General features: G+C 33.7%; 1 protein-coding gene across 11 annotated transcripts in view; it reads left to right on the top strand.

Moving 5' to 3' along the window:
* Window positions 1–852: 852 nt before the first annotated feature.
* Window positions 853–19614, top strand: part of LOC123686281 (sodium channel protein para) — a 32594-nt gene continuing 13832 nt past the window's right edge. For 2 of the 11 annotated variants that reach the window (XM_045626314.1, XM_045626316.1), the window contains exons 1-11: window positions 855–1487; window positions 1600–1788; window positions 5328–5372; window positions 10724–10900; window positions 13212–13244; window positions 16401–16556; window positions 16610–16815; window positions 17859–17987; window positions 18823–18914; window positions 19225–19437; window positions 19494–19557. In XM_045626314.1, coding sequence (XP_045482270.1) covers window positions 10754–10900; window positions 13212–13244; window positions 16401–16556; window positions 16610–16815; window positions 17859–17987; window positions 18823–18914; window positions 19225–19437; window positions 19494–19557 — 1040 coding nt within the window. In that variant the 5' untranslated portion in view covers window positions 855–1487; window positions 1600–1788; window positions 5328–5372; window positions 10724–10753. Of the gene's footprint in view, window positions 1488–1599; window positions 1789–5327; window positions 5373–10723; window positions 10901–13211; window positions 13245–16400; window positions 16557–16609; window positions 16816–17858; window positions 17988–18822; window positions 18915–19224; window positions 19438–19493; window positions 19558–19614 lie in introns of all 11 variants that reach the window. The other 9 variants (XM_045626321.1, XM_045626319.1, XM_045626317.1 and 6 more) reach the window with 6 other exon arrangements.

The following is a 19614-nucleotide window of genomic DNA, read 5'->3' on the forward strand; positions in this document are numbered from 1 at the left end:
AATCTGAAACACTTCAATAAAACTCTTTAATTTACAAGATTTATCGAAAATTTGAAATTGATTTCAGAAAATTATCTTCGAAACAAATATTTCATTGTTTATAATAAATTCATGTAATCAGGATGAAATCAATCAATAAAATCAGTTGTTATATAAAAAAATAATAATTTATGAACATTTTTATCCAAATAAAATAAAATACATTATTTTACCGCAATAATATAAATCGAACGTAACGAAAATAAGAAACTTGTTTGAAAAACATTAATGTAGAATGTAAGGGGTTTAGGGAAAGATTGAATAGGCACAAAAATCAATCCACTCATATTTTTCAGTTGATAATGAGCCTCTCAAAATAAAAGGATTAAAGGATTCCAAAAATAAAGGGTCTCTAGGAATTCCAACATTTCAGTTATATATTCCTTACTCAACATATATTTATAATTTATTTGATTATGTGACTTTTTAATGATTGATACTTCATTAATTTCTTATGTTGTTTGAACTAAGAATTATTTTTTCGCTACACTTATTTTATTTTTTGGAAATTAACTATGAGTTATGGACTCAAATTTTATCTTTCATAAGGCATTGTTTCAATATTATGAAAGGAACAAGATATATGTATTCAGGATTTTCATCAGAAAAGATGAATATATTCGAATCTTCCTTTTTCTCTATAAAAATTCTAATTCCTACTAACCATACACTAACATTCATCATCACAATGTTTTCTTGTGATTGTCAGAAAATTTATTTTGAATGCTGGTCTATACATTTTTAGATTAACGAAATGAGAATTTTCCATTTGATCTAATTCCATTTTTCAAATAGAATTCAGTAAATTCCTAAAGAAAATTCCACAATAAAAATAACATTATTCAATTGAATTTTTCCATCTCGATTAAAGTGAAGAAATTGTCTTGACAGTTTCAGTTTCAATATTTATTTCAAAAGGATACTTATCCTCAAACCCATAAGTCGTTTTCCAGCTGGAAAAACTGATTTCCTTACCTTCAACCTAAATATTTCATGCAAGAACGAACAACGAAGCATGAGACCATACAGGAATGAAAGTAAATGGAATTTAACCCTATAATACAAGAAGACGTTGCAAGGTGTCTCCATCTTGACGTGAAATTGAATACCCGACAGATTACCTGTTCACTAGGGGTTGATGTGACAGTTGAACTGTCATATCGATCTGGAAAGTTTACGCCAGAATTTTTATGAACGACATCGTTGCCATAGCAAAGCTTCTGCATCGTTACTGGCAATGTGACGTCACTCGCACCACGAAGTCTAGCAAGGTATAGGGGTTGCAGAATTGCGTCTTCCGCGCACGCGCAAAACTCGTTGAAGTTCTCCGGGCTATCAAACAGTGGGCGCTAAGTTCAAAAATTCAGAGTCAAAAGTGCCGGATGGAAGTCAAAATCTTGAGTTGGGTTGACGTAACGAAAAAGACGTGTTAGATCGAAGGAAAGAGGGTTAGTTTTCACGCTTGTCAACCGTACCTGTTGAAGATTCGATATGACAAGTTGAGCGGGTGGTCATTTATTGTAAAAGAATAAGACAAACGCGTTTTTTCTTTTGTCGCAGGATATGCTTTTGGAGTGGCTGTTCCAGTTAAGAAATCGCGTGTGCCTCGGAATGTGCGTCAGGTGCTTGGATAAGCAGCAAGAGCGCCAGGGAAAAATCGAAAAATTATCAGGAAAATACAGCAATAAATGAAGACCAATATTCCGTATGATTTTACCAGGATTTTCATTCGTAACAAACACAGTTGACGTGAGTAGAAGTGCCGATTCCGTAGTTATGATTATAGTTAGTAGGTCATTCCTCAATATCGATTTCTTTTGTAGCGACGCATAGGGTTGATGGTAAGGCCCGCTCACAACCGCTCCCTCAAACTTGTTATCACATTTGCCTAAGCCTCTTATCTGCCGTCTTGCAGTATTTTCCGTAATAACCTACGGTAATTTTTGTGCGCTCAGGAGCAGTGTTCAAACCTCGTGTTGTCCATGAAAAAGCCTCAAAAATTTTTCAATGTTAGAAACAGTGCCATGTGATTCACTCAAAAGACCTCAATGCAGGTTGGTGGGTTAATCATTTCCTCCATTAGTTCTATTGTTAATCAGTTTTCATCGCGTCAATGCCGTGTTTTTGGTGTCACATGATTTATTAGAGATTTTCATATCTTCGTTATTTGCCCAGAAAAATGCTGCCTACGGAAATCAACATCTTCAACCAAAAAGTGAAACACCTCTATCATCGGCTATCCAAAAATAACCATGGTGGATCAATTGGAGTTAATATTATCGCCCAATTATCGAAAATAGATTAATCCAATATTTAAATGATTGAAAATTGATTAATCTTCCATAATTTCCATAATTTTCTATTGTTGATATAAACAAAAGTGTTTGTCATTTGAAGCCATGTTATTTCTTCACAAAGAAACAGGTATATCAATAATGTATTACTACAAGGCTACAAAATTTAAAGTTTTCAAACCACACACTCAGTTTCACTGAAAAACAACACTCAACAAATTGATGATTTTGAAGGGTTCAATCGTTGGATATATCAAGTTTCCAATATAAGTACAATATGCCATTTAGTCTTTATTCAAAACAAGAAATTCACATTCACTGACAATAACTTTATCACAAATTTCATGAGAATAATCGATCTCTCTAATGAATGTTCATGATTTTCTCGAATTTGAAATATTTTTCGAAAATTAGTGAATCATAAAACTACATTTATAATTCACATTTCACATCAGCTTCATTCTGAACTAAATCATTTCTCATTATCAACAATATTCAGTGAGAGACAAACCTATCTTCGAAATTTTCATTATTAAATAGAAACATATCTTCACAAAAAATTATGTTTAAACCAAAAGTCTTATCTGATATACTAAGGCAATATGAAAAGTACTAAACAGTAGTCAATTTGTAAAGATATAAGAACAAAGCTGAAATATTTGATGACAATAACAAATTAAGAATGAAAACGTCTCAAACTTCATAATTAATTCTTGTATTTTTTTTATTTTTCGTATATCAAGTGAGTACATTGGATTGATTACATTGAACCTCTTGCTATTGAATTTTAGGTATGGGAAAACCCAAAATATAGTGCATTGTGTTTGCATCGACATTGAAATTCCATCGTGTTATCGGAGTTCATTTTGTAGCTCGTTTGAAATTAATGCTTGCCATAAAATTGGGTATTAAGACATTATTATACTGCTATAAACGTTGAGTCAATAAGTCACCACCTGTGTGAACAAGAACTGTTTGCTTACAAGCAATTGACCCAATTTCAGGATCTGCAAAGGGGTTATTTTCACTGTACTGGAGAGTAAACAGCCTAGAGAATGTTCTGGATTAAATTACTGTAATATGATACAAATTGATGTCTGTAATTAGTATACATTCATGAAAAAAGAGTTAGATATATTGAAGGAAACCGAAGCAGATTGATTATCTCACAGATTAAGTGAACAAGATCAATTCACGTACATGCAACATAACCTTTATAGATTTTTAAAGAGACAATACTTAAAACCATTCGATGATATTTACATTTTATTTATTTGTTGTGTTAGTCAGCTGAGGCTGACAACCACAAGTTCTTTGGATTCATCAATGAATTAGGTTTTTACAGTTATGAATTCAATTGATTTTTTTTAGAACTAGGCATTGTTTCAATATGATAGTATGATAAGATAATAAAAGATTTTTGTAGGACTTTTTCGGAAAAATTAGTTTGTAGTCCAAAAATGCATTATATTTCAAAATCCCCTCTTCTGATTTTCTATAGAATATCTGATTCTGAATAGCCATATATGCAACAGTTTACTGATCATTTCTCTCAAGGCAAGTCAAAACACTTGTTTTTGATCTTATCGAAGTTCAAAAATATGATCAGTTGACAAAAACAGAACCTTCAGAGGATATAAAGGCAGTTATCGCATGAAGAATATGGAATTTCTTGAATATGAAATAGTTTTTTCGAACCTGATATTATATTTTTGGGCAGGTTCTTCTCAAAAACTTTCGCTGAAATATTCCAGTTCTAGAAACTATAATTGAACAAAATGAGAATTTTCCATTTGATCTAATTCCACTTTTCGAATGAAAAAATTGAATTGTTTAATTAAAAAAGTTTATCAAGGAATTATCATACCTACTGTCTAGTATTGGTGAGTAGGTACTGTCAGAAGTTTAGTCATCTCCTTTTAATATTATATGTATTCGAAAAAATTAAAGTATATTGAAGATAATAATTTCATTGGTGAAACTTCATTTACTTTAACAACCTACGGATTTTGAAACAAATCAAATGAAGAGTTGAAAATCTCAATCGTTGATATTTTCGAATTTACCATCGATTTTATTGTTTCTTTCGTTTTGTCAATTTATTAATGTTAACTGCTTCTCATTAGACTTTATCTTTCAACTGATAGAAAATACAATCCTAAAAGAAAATTAAAAGAAAAAGATGGAAGGAAATGACAATAGTTCTGAATATTATTCAAGAATACAATCTGTTTTTAAATTGGAGGTACAAACGAAAATGACTGATCTCTCAGATCATTTTATGAAACAAAGTCCTATAAACATGGGGCCCCAAACGCTTTGTATTCGAGACACAGGTTGTTAAAGTTTGATTTTTGTCAAGAGATTTCCTCATAGCGCCTTCCTTTCACAAGATATTCAACTTAAATTTGGCCTAGATATTCCAACTACTAATATGTAAAAAAAAACTTTGGTCCAGTACTACATTTTTTGGTTTCTTGTAGTTTTTTCGTAAAAAAAATTAAACAATGCCCTAGTTATCCTTAGGAAAATCCAAATTGTCATAAGATCCAGTTAGTACGCTGTGAAGAATGAATGAATGATATGTTTTTCTCCTTATTTACCCAACCTGTAGCAAAACTTAAAAAAGATTCGATAAACTAGTATAATCATCACAGAAAACTAGGACTACAAGAAACAACCTTTATTAAGCAAACAAAGCTTTTGCAGTCCAATCTTTATAGGACTTTTTTATTATCCAAGGAATCTCTCATTTTCCTTTGTAGCTCCAATTTAGAAACACCCTGTATTTTGACCAAACCTAAACATTTCTATTCGACAATTGATTTTTTGATGAATTCATTTTTAATTTCTGCTTTGTTCAATTACAAAAGGGATGAACTTCTTCGGCCAAGAGCCTTACTCGAGCTCAAAAAACAAGATGTTCTAACTCAGTTCCTAAATTATTCTGAAACGAAATCGAATAAGGAACTAATATAAATTCTTTGTTTCCAGGTTAGTAATGTTTTTGGTCTCAAAAGTTGTGCAAACTGAGTACAAGTAAGTGCAAAATATTCTTATTCGTTGTCGATAGAAGTAGAATTGTTTCCTACTGGAATGTTTGTTTAGATTTTGATAGTAGGAAAACTAAATTTTTTCAATTATATCTGAACAAAATTCAATCATAAAAAGATTAGATTGAAATACTAAAAATTTTGGAAATTTTATGAAAGTAAATATTTCTTCGAAAAATATTACAACTCATGAGAAATTTGTTTTGATGGCTTCTGCACAAAATATTCTTGAAAAAATATCAGAATATTGAAGGAGTAAAAGGAGTTCAAACCTTCAATATGGATATATCACATCTATTAATTCAAAAATGGTTGACGGAATTCGAATCCTGAGATTCAGAACCACAAGTTTTTTTCATACGTTATAAGTATTCCGTGTGATATCTTATGTAATTCGTAGTGTTCCATCCTAAACTTTTTAAGTCATTGAAAAAATCCGTCTTTCTTCAGAGCTTTTCACAGAAAGTATACGAGCTGTTCGCATGAAATTTGGTACTCAAATCGTTAACTATACGGCATTGATCCTCTCCTAGATCCAAAACTATGTTTTTTTTTTCAAAAATAAAAAATTAATACAAATTTAAAAAAATTTATATGGTTATTACTTGGTTATCATCCATTGTTATTTAATAAATAAGAAAATATTGGGAATATTGGACACAATGTCCATTAAGTTATTTCCAAGGTATTGGAAATAACTTAATGGATGTTGATGTTGATTATCTGCGGTGTAAAAGAATTTCGATTCCTTGAAGATTATCTTAATGATTTTAATAAACGTACAATATTGTTTGTCGTAACTAGCCTTGAAAAAGAAACGAACTGTTTCGAAACGTCGGCGTTGTTACAAATTAAACAATAGAATAAAATTGTGTCCAATATTCCCAATATTTTCTTATTTATTAATTTATATGGTTTTCCAATGAAAATGATACAATGGTCATAATGAGAACACTGTGTATTATTTTCTGACATCTTTTTGTCATCCGTATTCAGTGGGATATGCCATGTATTAATGGAACTATACACGGTTCAACAATACCGGGTGTCCCAAGTTATCGTATACAGGCAATATCTCGCTTATTTGACAAGTCAATAAGAAAATAAAAAAAATAACATCAAAGTACCTTCCAAATGATGTATAAAAAAGGTTTTTACATTTGACAGCCCTGTGGTAGCTACCCCTCACTTTTTATTTTCAAATGGCACCCCCTGTATATTGTCAATGAAAATTGAGTGTCATTCTATTTGGAATACAACGAGAGCACATACTTGATATTTTTTCATTAATAACAACAAAAACATTGACATTTTGTGAAGTATGAATTGCAACCAAAACATCTACTACGTAATTCAAAAAACGAAGAAATATTTAGAGCAAGTGATCAAAATTATTTAATATTTTATTATACAATTCATACTTCACAAAATGTTAATGTTTTTCTTGTTATAAATGAAAAAATATCAAGTATGTGCTATCGTTATATTCCAAATAGAATCACTTGCAATTTTCACTGACAATATACGGGGGGTGCCATTTAAAAATAAAAAGTTAGGAGAATCTACCACAGGGCTGTCGAATGTAAGAAACTTTTTTATACATCATTTGGAAGGTACATTGATGTTATTCAAATCAATTTTCCTTTTTTTTCATTATCTTGTCAAATAAGCTAGATATTGCCTGTACTATTACCTGGTATACTCGGTATTCAAAAATTATAAAATTGTTTTACCAAAATCAGGACTCATTTGTGAATACCGAGAGAAATTCATGAACGACAATATTCAGTTAATCCATTCACTTGTCCTCTTGTTTTGTGTAAAGATAATTAATTTTCAGATATGTCTACAAAACATATCATGTCGGTAATGACATTTTCTCTCAGTATTCACAAATGAAAATTGATTTCGATAAAACAATTCAGCAAAATCTAAACGTTCTTCCATAATCAAATGGCATAACCTACAAATGACATATGAATTGTCAAAATATTATGCACAGTGTTGCCATTGAAACCATTTAAATTGTAACTTAGGGATACATAATCAGGAAATTGAGGACAATATTTTTTACAGCGAAGTCTTAGCCTAGAATTTTCGAATATTGCGTTTCCAATATCATCATAATTACAATATAGGTAACCTTGAACTTGGAAGATCTGAAAAAAATACATTGATTTCAATCCCATTTTCGATTCCATAAACCGCTCATTTCACTGAGCTGGAAATAATGGATCGAAGTGTAAAAATTGCACTTTTCTTTAGAAAATAACAGGGCATCGATGCAATGATGCATTAAAACTTTAATGCATTTCGCTGCTACATACCAATTCGAAATATGAGTAATTTGTAGTCTCAGTTCGGTATTAATCATTCGTGAATATTTGAAAGTTTCACTGCACGAATATCCCAGTACAACTGTCCCCAAGGGATCAACGTTAATAAATAAAAAGGGTACAAATATAATTCACAGTTCCCTTCAATCTTTATAATTCATCAGCTGACCTCTAAACTACCGTTTGATTCACGTGCTAAGTGACACGTAACGTATCTTCCATTATTCATTGGGAAAATTGATCTTGATGCAGTAGGTTCGGTCATTCGTAAAAAAAACCATCATGCTACTGACAGGGCTAGACATATGAAGTCAGGGGCTAACGGAAAAGTCAACGCAGTTTAGAGCAACCCCCGAAAGATATCGATTACCGCAGCAGTTTGAAGCTAGAGGGGAAAGTGGATGCGTCGTAACAGAGATGTAGTTCCCGAATTTGGGGGTTATATTAAGGTATGATCTAATCTTGAACTTCAATGAACAACTGTGTTCATTCAGACTTTATGCTACCAAAATATCAGTGCTTTTTCGCATCATTATTCATGATATTTCGTTTCATTTCGTGCTATCAACTGAATATAGTTTGGATTCTATGCCTTTTCGTTTCTTTTGAAGTGGGGTAAATGATTATAACATTTATAAATACTTACATGCATTTATAATAAAACGAGCACTTCACATCATAATTTCATCCTAAAGAACTTTGTTATTTACTCGAAAACATTTCAATAGTTGTATAAAATAAAACAAAAACAATGCAATTGTCACACTGTGGTTTATGATTCAATGAAACTTCTAAATGACAAAAATTATGATGAGAATTACATAGAATTTAAACTTGAGGTTGGCAGTTTTAGGATCCGATTCAAATTGTCAAAAACTTTTGGACCTAGGACTAGCGTGAAAAATATTGTATTCATTATCACATTCTATGAACCGACTTTTCTTAATTGTAGTGTTTGTGTAATGAATTCGATTCCCTTTTGGCCTATTGAACATTATTTTTTTTTACCATGGTGAAATATCTTTGATCTAAGAACATTTTGTGTTCTCTAAAACCTGAAATATACAAATAAACGCTGTCAATTTGATTATGAAGTATTCTTCAAGGTTCATTTAAAAATAATTCATTTTAAACTGAAATGAATATTATGAGGATGCTGAAAAATTAGACCAGAAGATGGATTCAATATCTTTGTTTCAAAAATACTTACAAGTGAAAATTTCCGGTTGAAATATTTCAATTGTTGAATATTACAAAAAATCAAAAATATACAATCGATGTATCTTAAGTTCAGACCCCTATGGATCATACCAAATCCCACTTATTTTATTTCAATTGATTGTGAGAAAAAGAATAGTTTTCTGATAAATTCAGCTTCAGCATAGAGCAGTCTATAATACAAGGTGTTTCTAAATTGGATGTACAAAAGAAAATGGGAGATTCGTCGGATAGTTTTAAGGAAAACAACTTTTTCAAATTTAGGGCTACACTTCACAAGATATTCAACTAAAATTTGGCACAGCGATTCCAATTTAGAGTTTACATAACGTAATATGAAAATTTCGATTGCAAATCTCCAGGGTGATATTTTTTCTGGAACAGTGCCTTTTTTTTTCCTGCAGTTATTTGATAGACCACTGGTAATTTGAAAATATTTGAAAAGGAACTTTGATCTAGTACTAAATTTTTGGTTTCTTGTAGTTTTTGAGATTTCAATGTAGCAATGATAAAGATTCGATAAACTCGTCATTACAAAAACATACACCCTGTATATCGAAAACAACGCGTTTGTCAGCCTATATTAGGAGTATATAGGACTTTTTTTTCCTAAAATTATTGAAGGAATCTCTCATTTTCGTTTGTACCTCATTCAGGAACTTCCTGCATACTTTCTTGAATTAAATATAGTGATAACCATAGAACTCAATATGCTAGACTCGACACTTTTTAAGGACGAGTCACTTTGCAATTAACTCAGTCAATGCAGATTATTAAAGCGCTTTGGAGCAGTGCTTCCCTGATTTTTTTCTAAATCCTATCTTTCAACCCTAGTCAAGTTGCTCATACTGGTGCAGCACACATAATTTTATCATGTTCCCTTCAATAATTGTTCTAATTGGAATTCAACCAATTTCCATAAAGCAACTAGAATATTCCAACATTGTTCTGCAATATCTACTCGATGAATATGAGTTCACAAGCTATATTTTGATTAATACGAATCGGAATAGAACAGATTCTACACATAGCACAGATCTGCTGGTTATTTGTAGTATGCCCTCCATTTATTCAATATCGAATCGCTTCATTCATGACATACATACCAGAATTGCTGCAATACCCTTCATTATACACATCCCTCCACCTCGAGTATAATCAATAATTCGGTAGAAACGTTATAGTGATATTTATGGCGTTTTCCAATACGAATTATACAATTTAAAATCGTTGTAATGGCAATACTGAATTATTTTTAGACATTTCTCATATCATTTGTTTTCAGTAGGTTATTCTATTTAATCATGAAAAGATACAAGCTACAACAAAGTTGCATTGCAACGTTTCATGGAATTTATCGCACAATTACATATTTGCAAACCATCCCCATAGGAATCCATTCATTCTACAGGTTCTTAAGTACCTACATAAAAAATAAAAGTGGACCTAGAACATTTCCCTGCAGTACACCTCGTCGATTTAACAATAGCAAGGATCAATGCTTTTTATAATCTCCCTTGTTAACCCAACCTCCGTTTTATCGTTTCAAACAAATTTCTTGAAGTGGCAAGAAGTTCTTTTCTTTTACACTTCTATTTGTTCCCCCTTCCCCTCGGAGCAATGCTGGAAAGGGTTTTGTTCAAATGAAGGCATCTACTATCTTTATTTAGGTACCAGTACTGTATACCGAGTGTTACGCATCATGTGGCCCCATCCTGAGGGTTTGCAAAGAGACAACAAAGTCGATTGGTCAATCGAGCCCTTCTAACTGAATTTTTTTCAGGGTATCGTGGGGGCCTAGGAGTGAAAAGAAATGTCCGTCGTCTCTGACTCATTTTCCGAAGAGGAGCGAAGCTTATTCCGTCCATTCACAAGAGAGTCGTTGGCAGTTATACAAGCTCGAATCGCAGAAGAACATGCTAAACAGAAGGAGCTCGAAAAGAAAAGAGCTGAGGGAGAGGTAAGTCTCGACTCATTTCCTTCGATGTCAACAGAATACTCTTTTTTCCATATTCAACAGCAAAACAGATTGACAAACTTGAATCCTAAATCCTAATGACTCTGGTCAAGAAGTACCAGCAAATGGTAGAAAAAGCCTGGCAAAAAGACTTTAACGTCCGGATTTTTTGACAGAATTGGAAATTTCGAGCTCTTTAGCCTTGGTCTTATAACTTTTTCATCTGACGTATCGTTTACTACTGTGGTAAGCATCTTCAGAGGTTTCTAGGCTGTAGGCTGTAACGCAAGGATGAATTACTCTGATATGATTGACAGTTCTCTCCAGATGTGGTGTTTATACTCTCTCCACCGGAGGGGGAGCTATGGAGTTCATCCCCTCCACTTCTGGTAGGTCCCCTCTAGTGCTGGTAACCAAGCGGTATGCACAATGGTTGTTTCTTTTCTCATATTGATGTTATTCGAATGTTTGTATATTTCGATGGCTTTCCTTCATTCTTGGGTAGTAGCTGTTGATATCTGAGATGATTTATGTTCTCGAGAATGAGACATTATGTCTGTAGGTGAGAGAATGTTTGGCAAGTACAGACTCATCCGTTTGGTTTGATCGGCAAAACTGTTTAGGCTCCTGGATACTGGTTAGAAGGCTTCTTTTTGTAGTCCCAATATGCACTACTCCAATATATCCAGCTTCAGAATGCGGATAAGTTTTATCTTTAGCACTGTTTTGTATTTGTAAATTGGTTCTATTATTATTTTACTGAATCGAGGCCATCAAGGCTCTGTTAGCCTGCCGGGAACTGCTATCAAATTGATCTTTTGTTCTTTACCCTACATATTCATACAAACCCTGCTGTTAACAAAACCGACGACATCATTAGGAGCCTTGGCTCATACTTCGTGAGTATCTAGAACTGACATTCCCCTTAGGCCAGTCAGCCCTGAGCTTTTGGACACTATGTGTTCGGCTGTTTCTACCTCCTTTCCACATAGTCTGCAGATCTCATCTGCTGACATACCCATGCGGTACAAAAGGGTTTTGCACCTCCAGTGTCCTGTCAGCAGTCCCACCATTACCCGAAGCTCAGCTCGTGGTAGCTTCAGGAGCTTCTGATATAGATCGGTGAAAGCACCACAAATTTCTTTGCCCTAGTAGGACTCAGAGTATTCCTCCAGAGGGTTCTCCTATTGTCTCTCTCCCATTGTTGGGCTATATAATTCCAAGACCTCAGCGTGGTCTAGCTGTCCGTACTGATGTCAATACGCGCCCCTTTTGAGACATTCTTGGGCGTGAGTATAGACACCTAGTGTCTCAGTTTGCAAGAAAGAGCACTCACGTACCAGATATCCAGAGATCTTCGTTTTAGAAATTGGTTCTATGTTAGGTTTTTCAAGAAATTTACCTATTTTACCCTGGAAAGTATTTCTGTAGTCCTATATTCTCTTGTTGTTTTTGTAGACCCTGTGTCATCTTCTGAGTTATTGTTACTAAGATGCGTGATCTTTTTCAATTTCCATAGTGGATTGAATGTTAGGGTGTTCAGTATGGAGATGGTTTTAAATGAAATTGGCCATGAGACTAGATGTGGAAGGTGTAATCCATATCCGAGTTGGCTTTATTTGAGCTGTTTGTATGGCATCATTTTTGAAATTTCAACACAAGGGAAGAAACCACACCAGCTGGTCACCAGCAATATATATTACAAAAAAGAGATCTACCAGAAGTGGAAAATATGAGCCTCATAACTCCGCCCTCTCCGTTGGAGGGAGTATAAATACTGCATCTAGAGAGAAACGTCAATCATATCGGAGAAATCCAGCCTCGCCTTACAATCTACGACCTAGAGAACTCTGAAGATGCTTACCGCAAGAGTAAGTGAAACGTCAGGTGAAAAACCTACTAGACCATGGCTAAAAATTTTTCAAATCTGTCTAGAAGTGTTTTATCATGTATTCCAAATCTTTTATCTTCTCTTTCGTCTAATATACTTTCAATACTATCAAATTTAATCAGTTACAGCAAGTCAAATTACTGAAAAGGTGTTTTTATAGATCCAATAGGTTAGAGTTAGAATAACGCACCTTGAAATGAATTATTGCCAAATTTGAATATTCGAATAGATTTTTCTGAAGGATTAAAAAAATTGTCAGGTGTTGCTTAAATTCATGAAATTGAAAATAATACTCATGGTAATAATATGCGCATTCAAAACCATTATTATTCGAAAAGAAAGGTTATAAACTTATTAATCCTTAGTACATTTAAGTAGATTAATAGGTGTCATGTTCATGTTAAATATGAATCTTTATTACAGACAGGCTTTGGACGTGGCACAAAGAAAAAAGAAGTAAGATTTCACATTGAAAATGGCCAAAAAGACATGCTTTCTAGTTGTTGAATGCCCCTGACGATCATTATTATATCTAATGAACAAAAAAAAATGAATCTTGAATTAATTGTATCGTCAGTTGCATACTGACATATCTAGCTTTGATTTTTCTCTGTAGATAATTAGATGGCCGCATTTTGCTTTTCACCTTTGAATTTGCGTTTTGACATACGTTTGGGCCTTGTTGATAACCGCAGGAATCTTAAATATATTATCGGAAAATCCACAGCCATACGTCAAATTTGAGTGGGTTGATGAAATCATAAAGTTCAAAGCGTAGTCTTTCTTAAATTGACGATCATAAAAGAAATTGAAAAAGTGTTGATGAATAACTTGACTACAAAAAAATACAAAGTTTTCCATTGCATTATATGTTAACTATGCTGAAAAACGCAATATTTATAATACCCGTCAAGCTTTATGAAAGACTACAGACTGATTTTAGTGAATCACTCTGATCGCATGCAACTTGATCGAAACAGGAAATAATGTCCTTATTTGAGTGATATATTCTGAAACTGACAGTTATTAGCTAAAATAAACCCCTTGAATTGTAAGTACAAGCAGAAAAATAATAGGTATAGACTATAGTTCATATTTTTGCATGAGCATTGGTTTATCACAAACACGTTTTCTTGTCTGGTGCATTGTTCAATCATGAATTCATTGATCATACGGGAAAGTCGTTCGAAATTCACAAAAATATTAAACGGTTCATGCACTGTAAACAGCTTACTTACGAAACGAAAAGTAGTATCGCTTGAAGCCAATTTGCCAAGTCAACGATTAGAATAAATTTCAATTTTATTGCACACTTGAATTTTGAGCAAATACACAACACAATGAAAAGCATATCAATTTAATACACACATTTAATATTAAGAATGAAATTGGGTAAGTAGTGCACAAATGCTAACTGAATTGGAGCTTTTTATGAATAGATTGAAAACGTAAGAGTCAGTAATTTGTATTATAATACAAAGCAAAAAATTATTCACATCTCAATATTGTCTGGTACAATGAAATCACACGTACTAATGACTTAATATTTCCTATAGAATTTAGCAAACAATGAATAATATAACCCCTACTATAAATTCTCTCAAAGGCCTGTATTTTTGAGTTTTGGGCCTAATGAGTCTTTCTATTTTGAGGTATTTATTATTCGGGTTTTTCTTTCAATCTACGTAGACGTAAAAATAAAGATTTTGACATCTGAATCAGATTCAATTGCAATCCCACATAAATTAACAACACTTGAGCCTCAATACAAAGAATAGCGAAACCGATCCTTCAATATGCGAACACTCTATGCGTATTATCTAGTGCTCAAATGCTGTATCTAGCATTGCGCTGCGGCTTATGTTTTAGGATACTGTGATTATATCGACAAAACAGGATAGACATTCATTTACAAAACCCAAACAACACATGGTTCATAAATAGGGAAGCATAATGATTTATTATAAGATCATAAATCATCATCATGGTGTTCAAGAAGCATTTGCATAATGAGTTCATTGCATGGAAATGCCTTAGAACGTTTGGTTCAATCAGTTCAGTAGTACTGAACTATTGCCTGTAGGTGTATGAAGGGATATCACGGTTGACTCCCTTTATAATTCATTTCATAAGATACATATAAGTTGGTCTCATAGGAAAAACGTTTGATTTCATTTTTGATACACTTCGAAACATATATTTGTCTAATAGGCTATTTGACAGATTTTTCAAATCCTCGAAATTATTCAGCGATGTTTATTCAGCAAATAAACAAATTATAAATGAAATTTTCGAAAGAACTAAACGCTCTCATAATTTTATTATGTTGAGGGGGTGCTAGCTATCAGGATCAGATGCAGAAGCCTAATAAAATTGGGAGATTTCATCCTACGAAGGACACTTGAACTCCTCCTTTGAAAGTGCGTTTGTCCTCTCCTGATTTGTTTCTTTTTATATCGCGCAGATTCAGAAGATTGAGGATAAAGTTCGAGAACATTTACATCAACCTGGATAGAAATCCGAGCAGATGAAATTTTACATATCTGTCAAGGCTGAGCTGGATCATCGCTTGTCTGCAGAATAATCCGATATCCGCAAAAAGTATATATATCCAGCTTTCTTTCAGTCTCACGCTCGACCTCGGAAAACTAACTTGCTCCAACGGGATTGTTTCTGCAGATTTATCCAGTGAGTCGGTGGCTGTCACAGTTTATGATTTAAATTCAAGAGGACTTAATACGAAGTTATCTCAATTTTTCAAATCTTCTTGTGAATATATATGATATAGTTTGAGGAACAGAAACATGGCTTAGCGATTCGGTTTACGATGTAGAAGTATTGCCAACCGGATATAGGGTTGATAGATCCTCGCGCTGGTAGTGTGATTCTCTGACGTCGTGGTCTTCGGTGTTTTAGATACAGCATTTTTGACAGACCGTGCTCCATTGATAGACGTTGCATTGTGTGCTCTTTATTCCCTCCAACATGACAGCTTTCCAGCTTTAACATTTACGTCTTCTGGAAATGAGACTTTTGTTGGCGAGACTTCAATTTTCCAAACTTTGCTGGACCCCATAGTTATACCAAGTCCATTTAACTGGGAAACTTTTCTGATCTTATGAAATTACGCCAATTTAACTACATCTTCAACAGAGATTATAGATTGCTGCTCTTGGTTCTCGTGAGTGACGTTTGAAGTTTCAGTGGTGCGTTCTGATTTCTCTTTTGTTTTTGAGGATATGTATCATCCTGCATTGCATATGGTTTTATCTCGTAAATCCTCCAAGTGCCAAGTAGATTTTCAGCTACGTGAGAATACACGGCACAATTTTAGGAGGCCTGATCTTTCTTCGTTGTGTCCTGGTTCGATTGAAGTATCGTGGAAACATTCAAAATTGTGATTGATGCCTTGGATTACTTTTGAATTAAACTGTTCGAGATTGTTGATGACCTTTCGGGCTTGCAAAGAGTCACTACAGGCTGATTCATGAGGATGTCAGTGAATTGGACAATATTTTTCTTACTGTCAAATAGCCTATTGTTCATCTGAATGTGGGGTTGAACTAAAGTCCGAAGACTACTTATCTTATTGATATAATCGATTGTACGCAGATTCGGTATGAAGACGAGGACGAAGATGAAGGTCCACAGCCCGATCCAACACTGGAGCAGGGCTTGCCACTACCGGTACGTTTGCACGGGAGTTTTCCACCAGAATTATCGAGTACCCCGCTCGAAGACATCGACCCTTTTTATCACAACCAAATGGTGAGTAAGGGACAATCTTGTATTTCTTTATCTACTACTAACTTTCGTTTCAGACTTTCGTAGTAGTTAGTAAAGGAAAGGATATATTCCGATTCAGCGCAACAAATGCTATGTGGATGCTTAATCCATTCAATCCTATACGCCGGGTAGCCATTTATATTTTAGTGCATCCTTTATTTTCTCTCTTCATCATCACCACCATCCTTGTCAACTGCATCCTCATGATAATGCCCACAACACCAACAGTTGAATCTACCGAGTAAGTACAAACAGCTTCATTAATATTTAGTTGTTAATCCAATCCAAACAAAGAGTTTAATTGCAACACATATTTTATTTGAATAGTCCCAAGATTCAAATTCCTTACTACATAGTTCCTACAGGTTTTACCTTTAAAGAGCGTCAAAAAATAATTGCCTTTTGGCACCCCTAAGCTACTACACTAATAGAGGATTTCTGCCAACAGAATCACCTCTTGAGGTTCTGCCTTTCTCTTTTATATGTAATCTGCCGACAAGCTCATATGGTGCAGAAGATATTTGTACGAATAGTGCACCATCAGCTGTCCTATAATAACCAGAAGCTAAGCAGAGGGTTTGTTCATTTGTAGGCTCCGAACTGCTGGACAGCTGTATAATAGTTTTAAACTCATCGCGCATCCTTCTATTCTAAAGGCATAGGAGTGTCAAGTTATTATTCTTGCCAAATGCTTTATTGGTTTCAATGTTTTCAACTGTTAAGTAATGCAAGCAAATTATGTAGACTATTTAGCCGTGAAGAACACGTTGCCCAGGGTACACCACAAGGAGGCAGTCTACATTGTACCCCATTTTATTCATCACTGTAATAGTGATTATATGATGATGACTAGATGATTTTGAAGATGATATGTGTTGCAATTCATTTGGACCTTCAGAATTTAACATAACTGTTGAATATACCCATGTGTACTTGTTGAGTCTATTTCTACAACATAGTTTGAAATTCTCATTCATCAGATTGATTTTTTCTACAAGTACCACATAGAAAGATGAATACAAATTATCAATTATATCAGGTTAGACGAATGAAAATTTATACTTCTATCTTGATTAGTTTACCTCAGAGAAATCCTTAAAATGTATTAAACATTTAGATGACCGCAAATTTTGAACAAAAGAGATATCACTGCTTATCTTCTATAGTTTTAGTCATGTCCCTGGATAGTCTGGCCACATTTTCGATTGTAGGGTAATTTTTAAAACTAGTTCCTATTTCAGCCAATTAGTAGTTGTTTGTCTGCATGAACGTTATGTTTTTCAGGGTGATATTTACTGGTATTTATACATTCGAGTCAGCAGTCAAGGTGATGGCCAGAGGTTTTATACTTCAACCGTTCACCTACCTTAGAGATGCATGGAACTGGCTAGACTTCGTAGTCATAGCTTTAGCGTGAGTAGCTTAGTAGACATAGACTTTAGAGTTGAGAATCTCATCTGAGTAGCTTTGTTCTCCTTACACACTGACTCTTAACTGAATGCATAACACATGTAACGATAAAGGTTTTCGGAAAAGTATATCTCATTTTGCATATAATGCTATCCAGTACTACCTAGCTACAAATCTATTGGACATTTTTCGTTGAGTAGTTTGTTACTGAGAACAAAATCTTCTAGAATACCTAAGCAGAGTTATATCTCAAGCTGAACACACAGAGGAATATAAGAGTATTTAAACTAAATGAAATATTAGTCTACAGATTTATAATAAATATTCACGTCAGATGGTATTTTAATACAGAAGTGTTAGTGCAGTTTCAACAAACGAAAGGGAAATTTTTTAATGTAATTTGTAATTTTTTTCGCGAACGAAATGTTGCTTTTTTCATAGCCAGAAGATTGAATAAATTACCTTATAACAATTCGATAAAGAGAAAGACATGTGAGTTCATTGTGATTGCTATTTCTTCTTCATAAAGTAGATGTATTTAGTAGTGACATAAATAGAAATTCGATATTATACCCAAAAATATTTAGAATAGATTAGAAAATTTGGTGATTTATAACTTTTAGATTGTTGTAATGAATAGAATCAGCTGAGTAGACACCCATCTGAGAAAAAGTATTATTGTGACATGCGTTTAAAAAAAAATAATGCATTCATAAAATTCGAATTGAAGTTAAATATCCATTTAAAATTTCCTTGTTGTTGTTGCTTTTTAGTTGAAATTCATTGAAAAAGTTATTAACACTGAACATTCAAATGAATCTTGGATTGATATTTGCAGCTATGTTACTATGGGCATAGACCTTGGAAATCTTGCTGCCTTGAGAACTTTTAGGGTACTTCGAGCATTGAAAACTGTAGCCATAGTTCCAGGTAAAAAACAAAATTAAGCAGGGTTGGCAAAAAGCATTTTCGGATTTTGCAGCTTTGTGAAAATTCCCAAAATTCTTTCTTGCCAACCTGAGGTTTTTATACTGAGATATTTTTGAGCGCTCGTTCCCTAAACAGAGAACAAAAGAATATCATTACATCGTTTTTTAATGTTGAGCCGGGTATAGTCTCTTTTATATACAGTTCTGTGGTCTTCAAGAGCGCATGATTAAACGAGCGCTTAAATCTCTCGAATTTTACCAAGCTGATGACGAATCTAGCACAAAATATCAAACACTGTTCTAATTTTCAGGTCTGAAAACAATCGTTGGTGCTGTAATAGAATCAGTGAAAAATCTACGGGATGTGATAATTTTAACGATGTTTTCCCTTTCTGTTTTTGCGCTTATGGGTTTGCAAATTTATATGGGTGTACTGACTCAGAAATGTATAAAAAATTTTCCAATGGATGGCTCCTGGGGAAATCTCACAGATGAAAATTGGGATAGATTCATGTCAAATGAGAGTGAGTGTTGTTTACGTTTGTGTTTCTGCTTGACTATTGAGTATATGTTTTTGCAGCCAATTGGTTCTTTGATGAGGTGAAGGGAGAGATACCATTATGTGGGAATTCCTCAGGAGCCGGGTAAGTTAAGATGTTTAAAACAAAATGAGCGAATGATATACCTGGTGTTCTTATTTA

The sequence above is a fragment of the Harmonia axyridis genome, chromosome X (genome assembly GCF_914767665.1).
Source record: "Harmonia axyridis chromosome X, icHarAxyr1.1, whole genome shotgun sequence".
Lineage (NCBI taxonomy): Eukaryota > Metazoa > Arthropoda > Insecta > Coleoptera > Coccinellidae > Harmonia > Harmonia axyridis.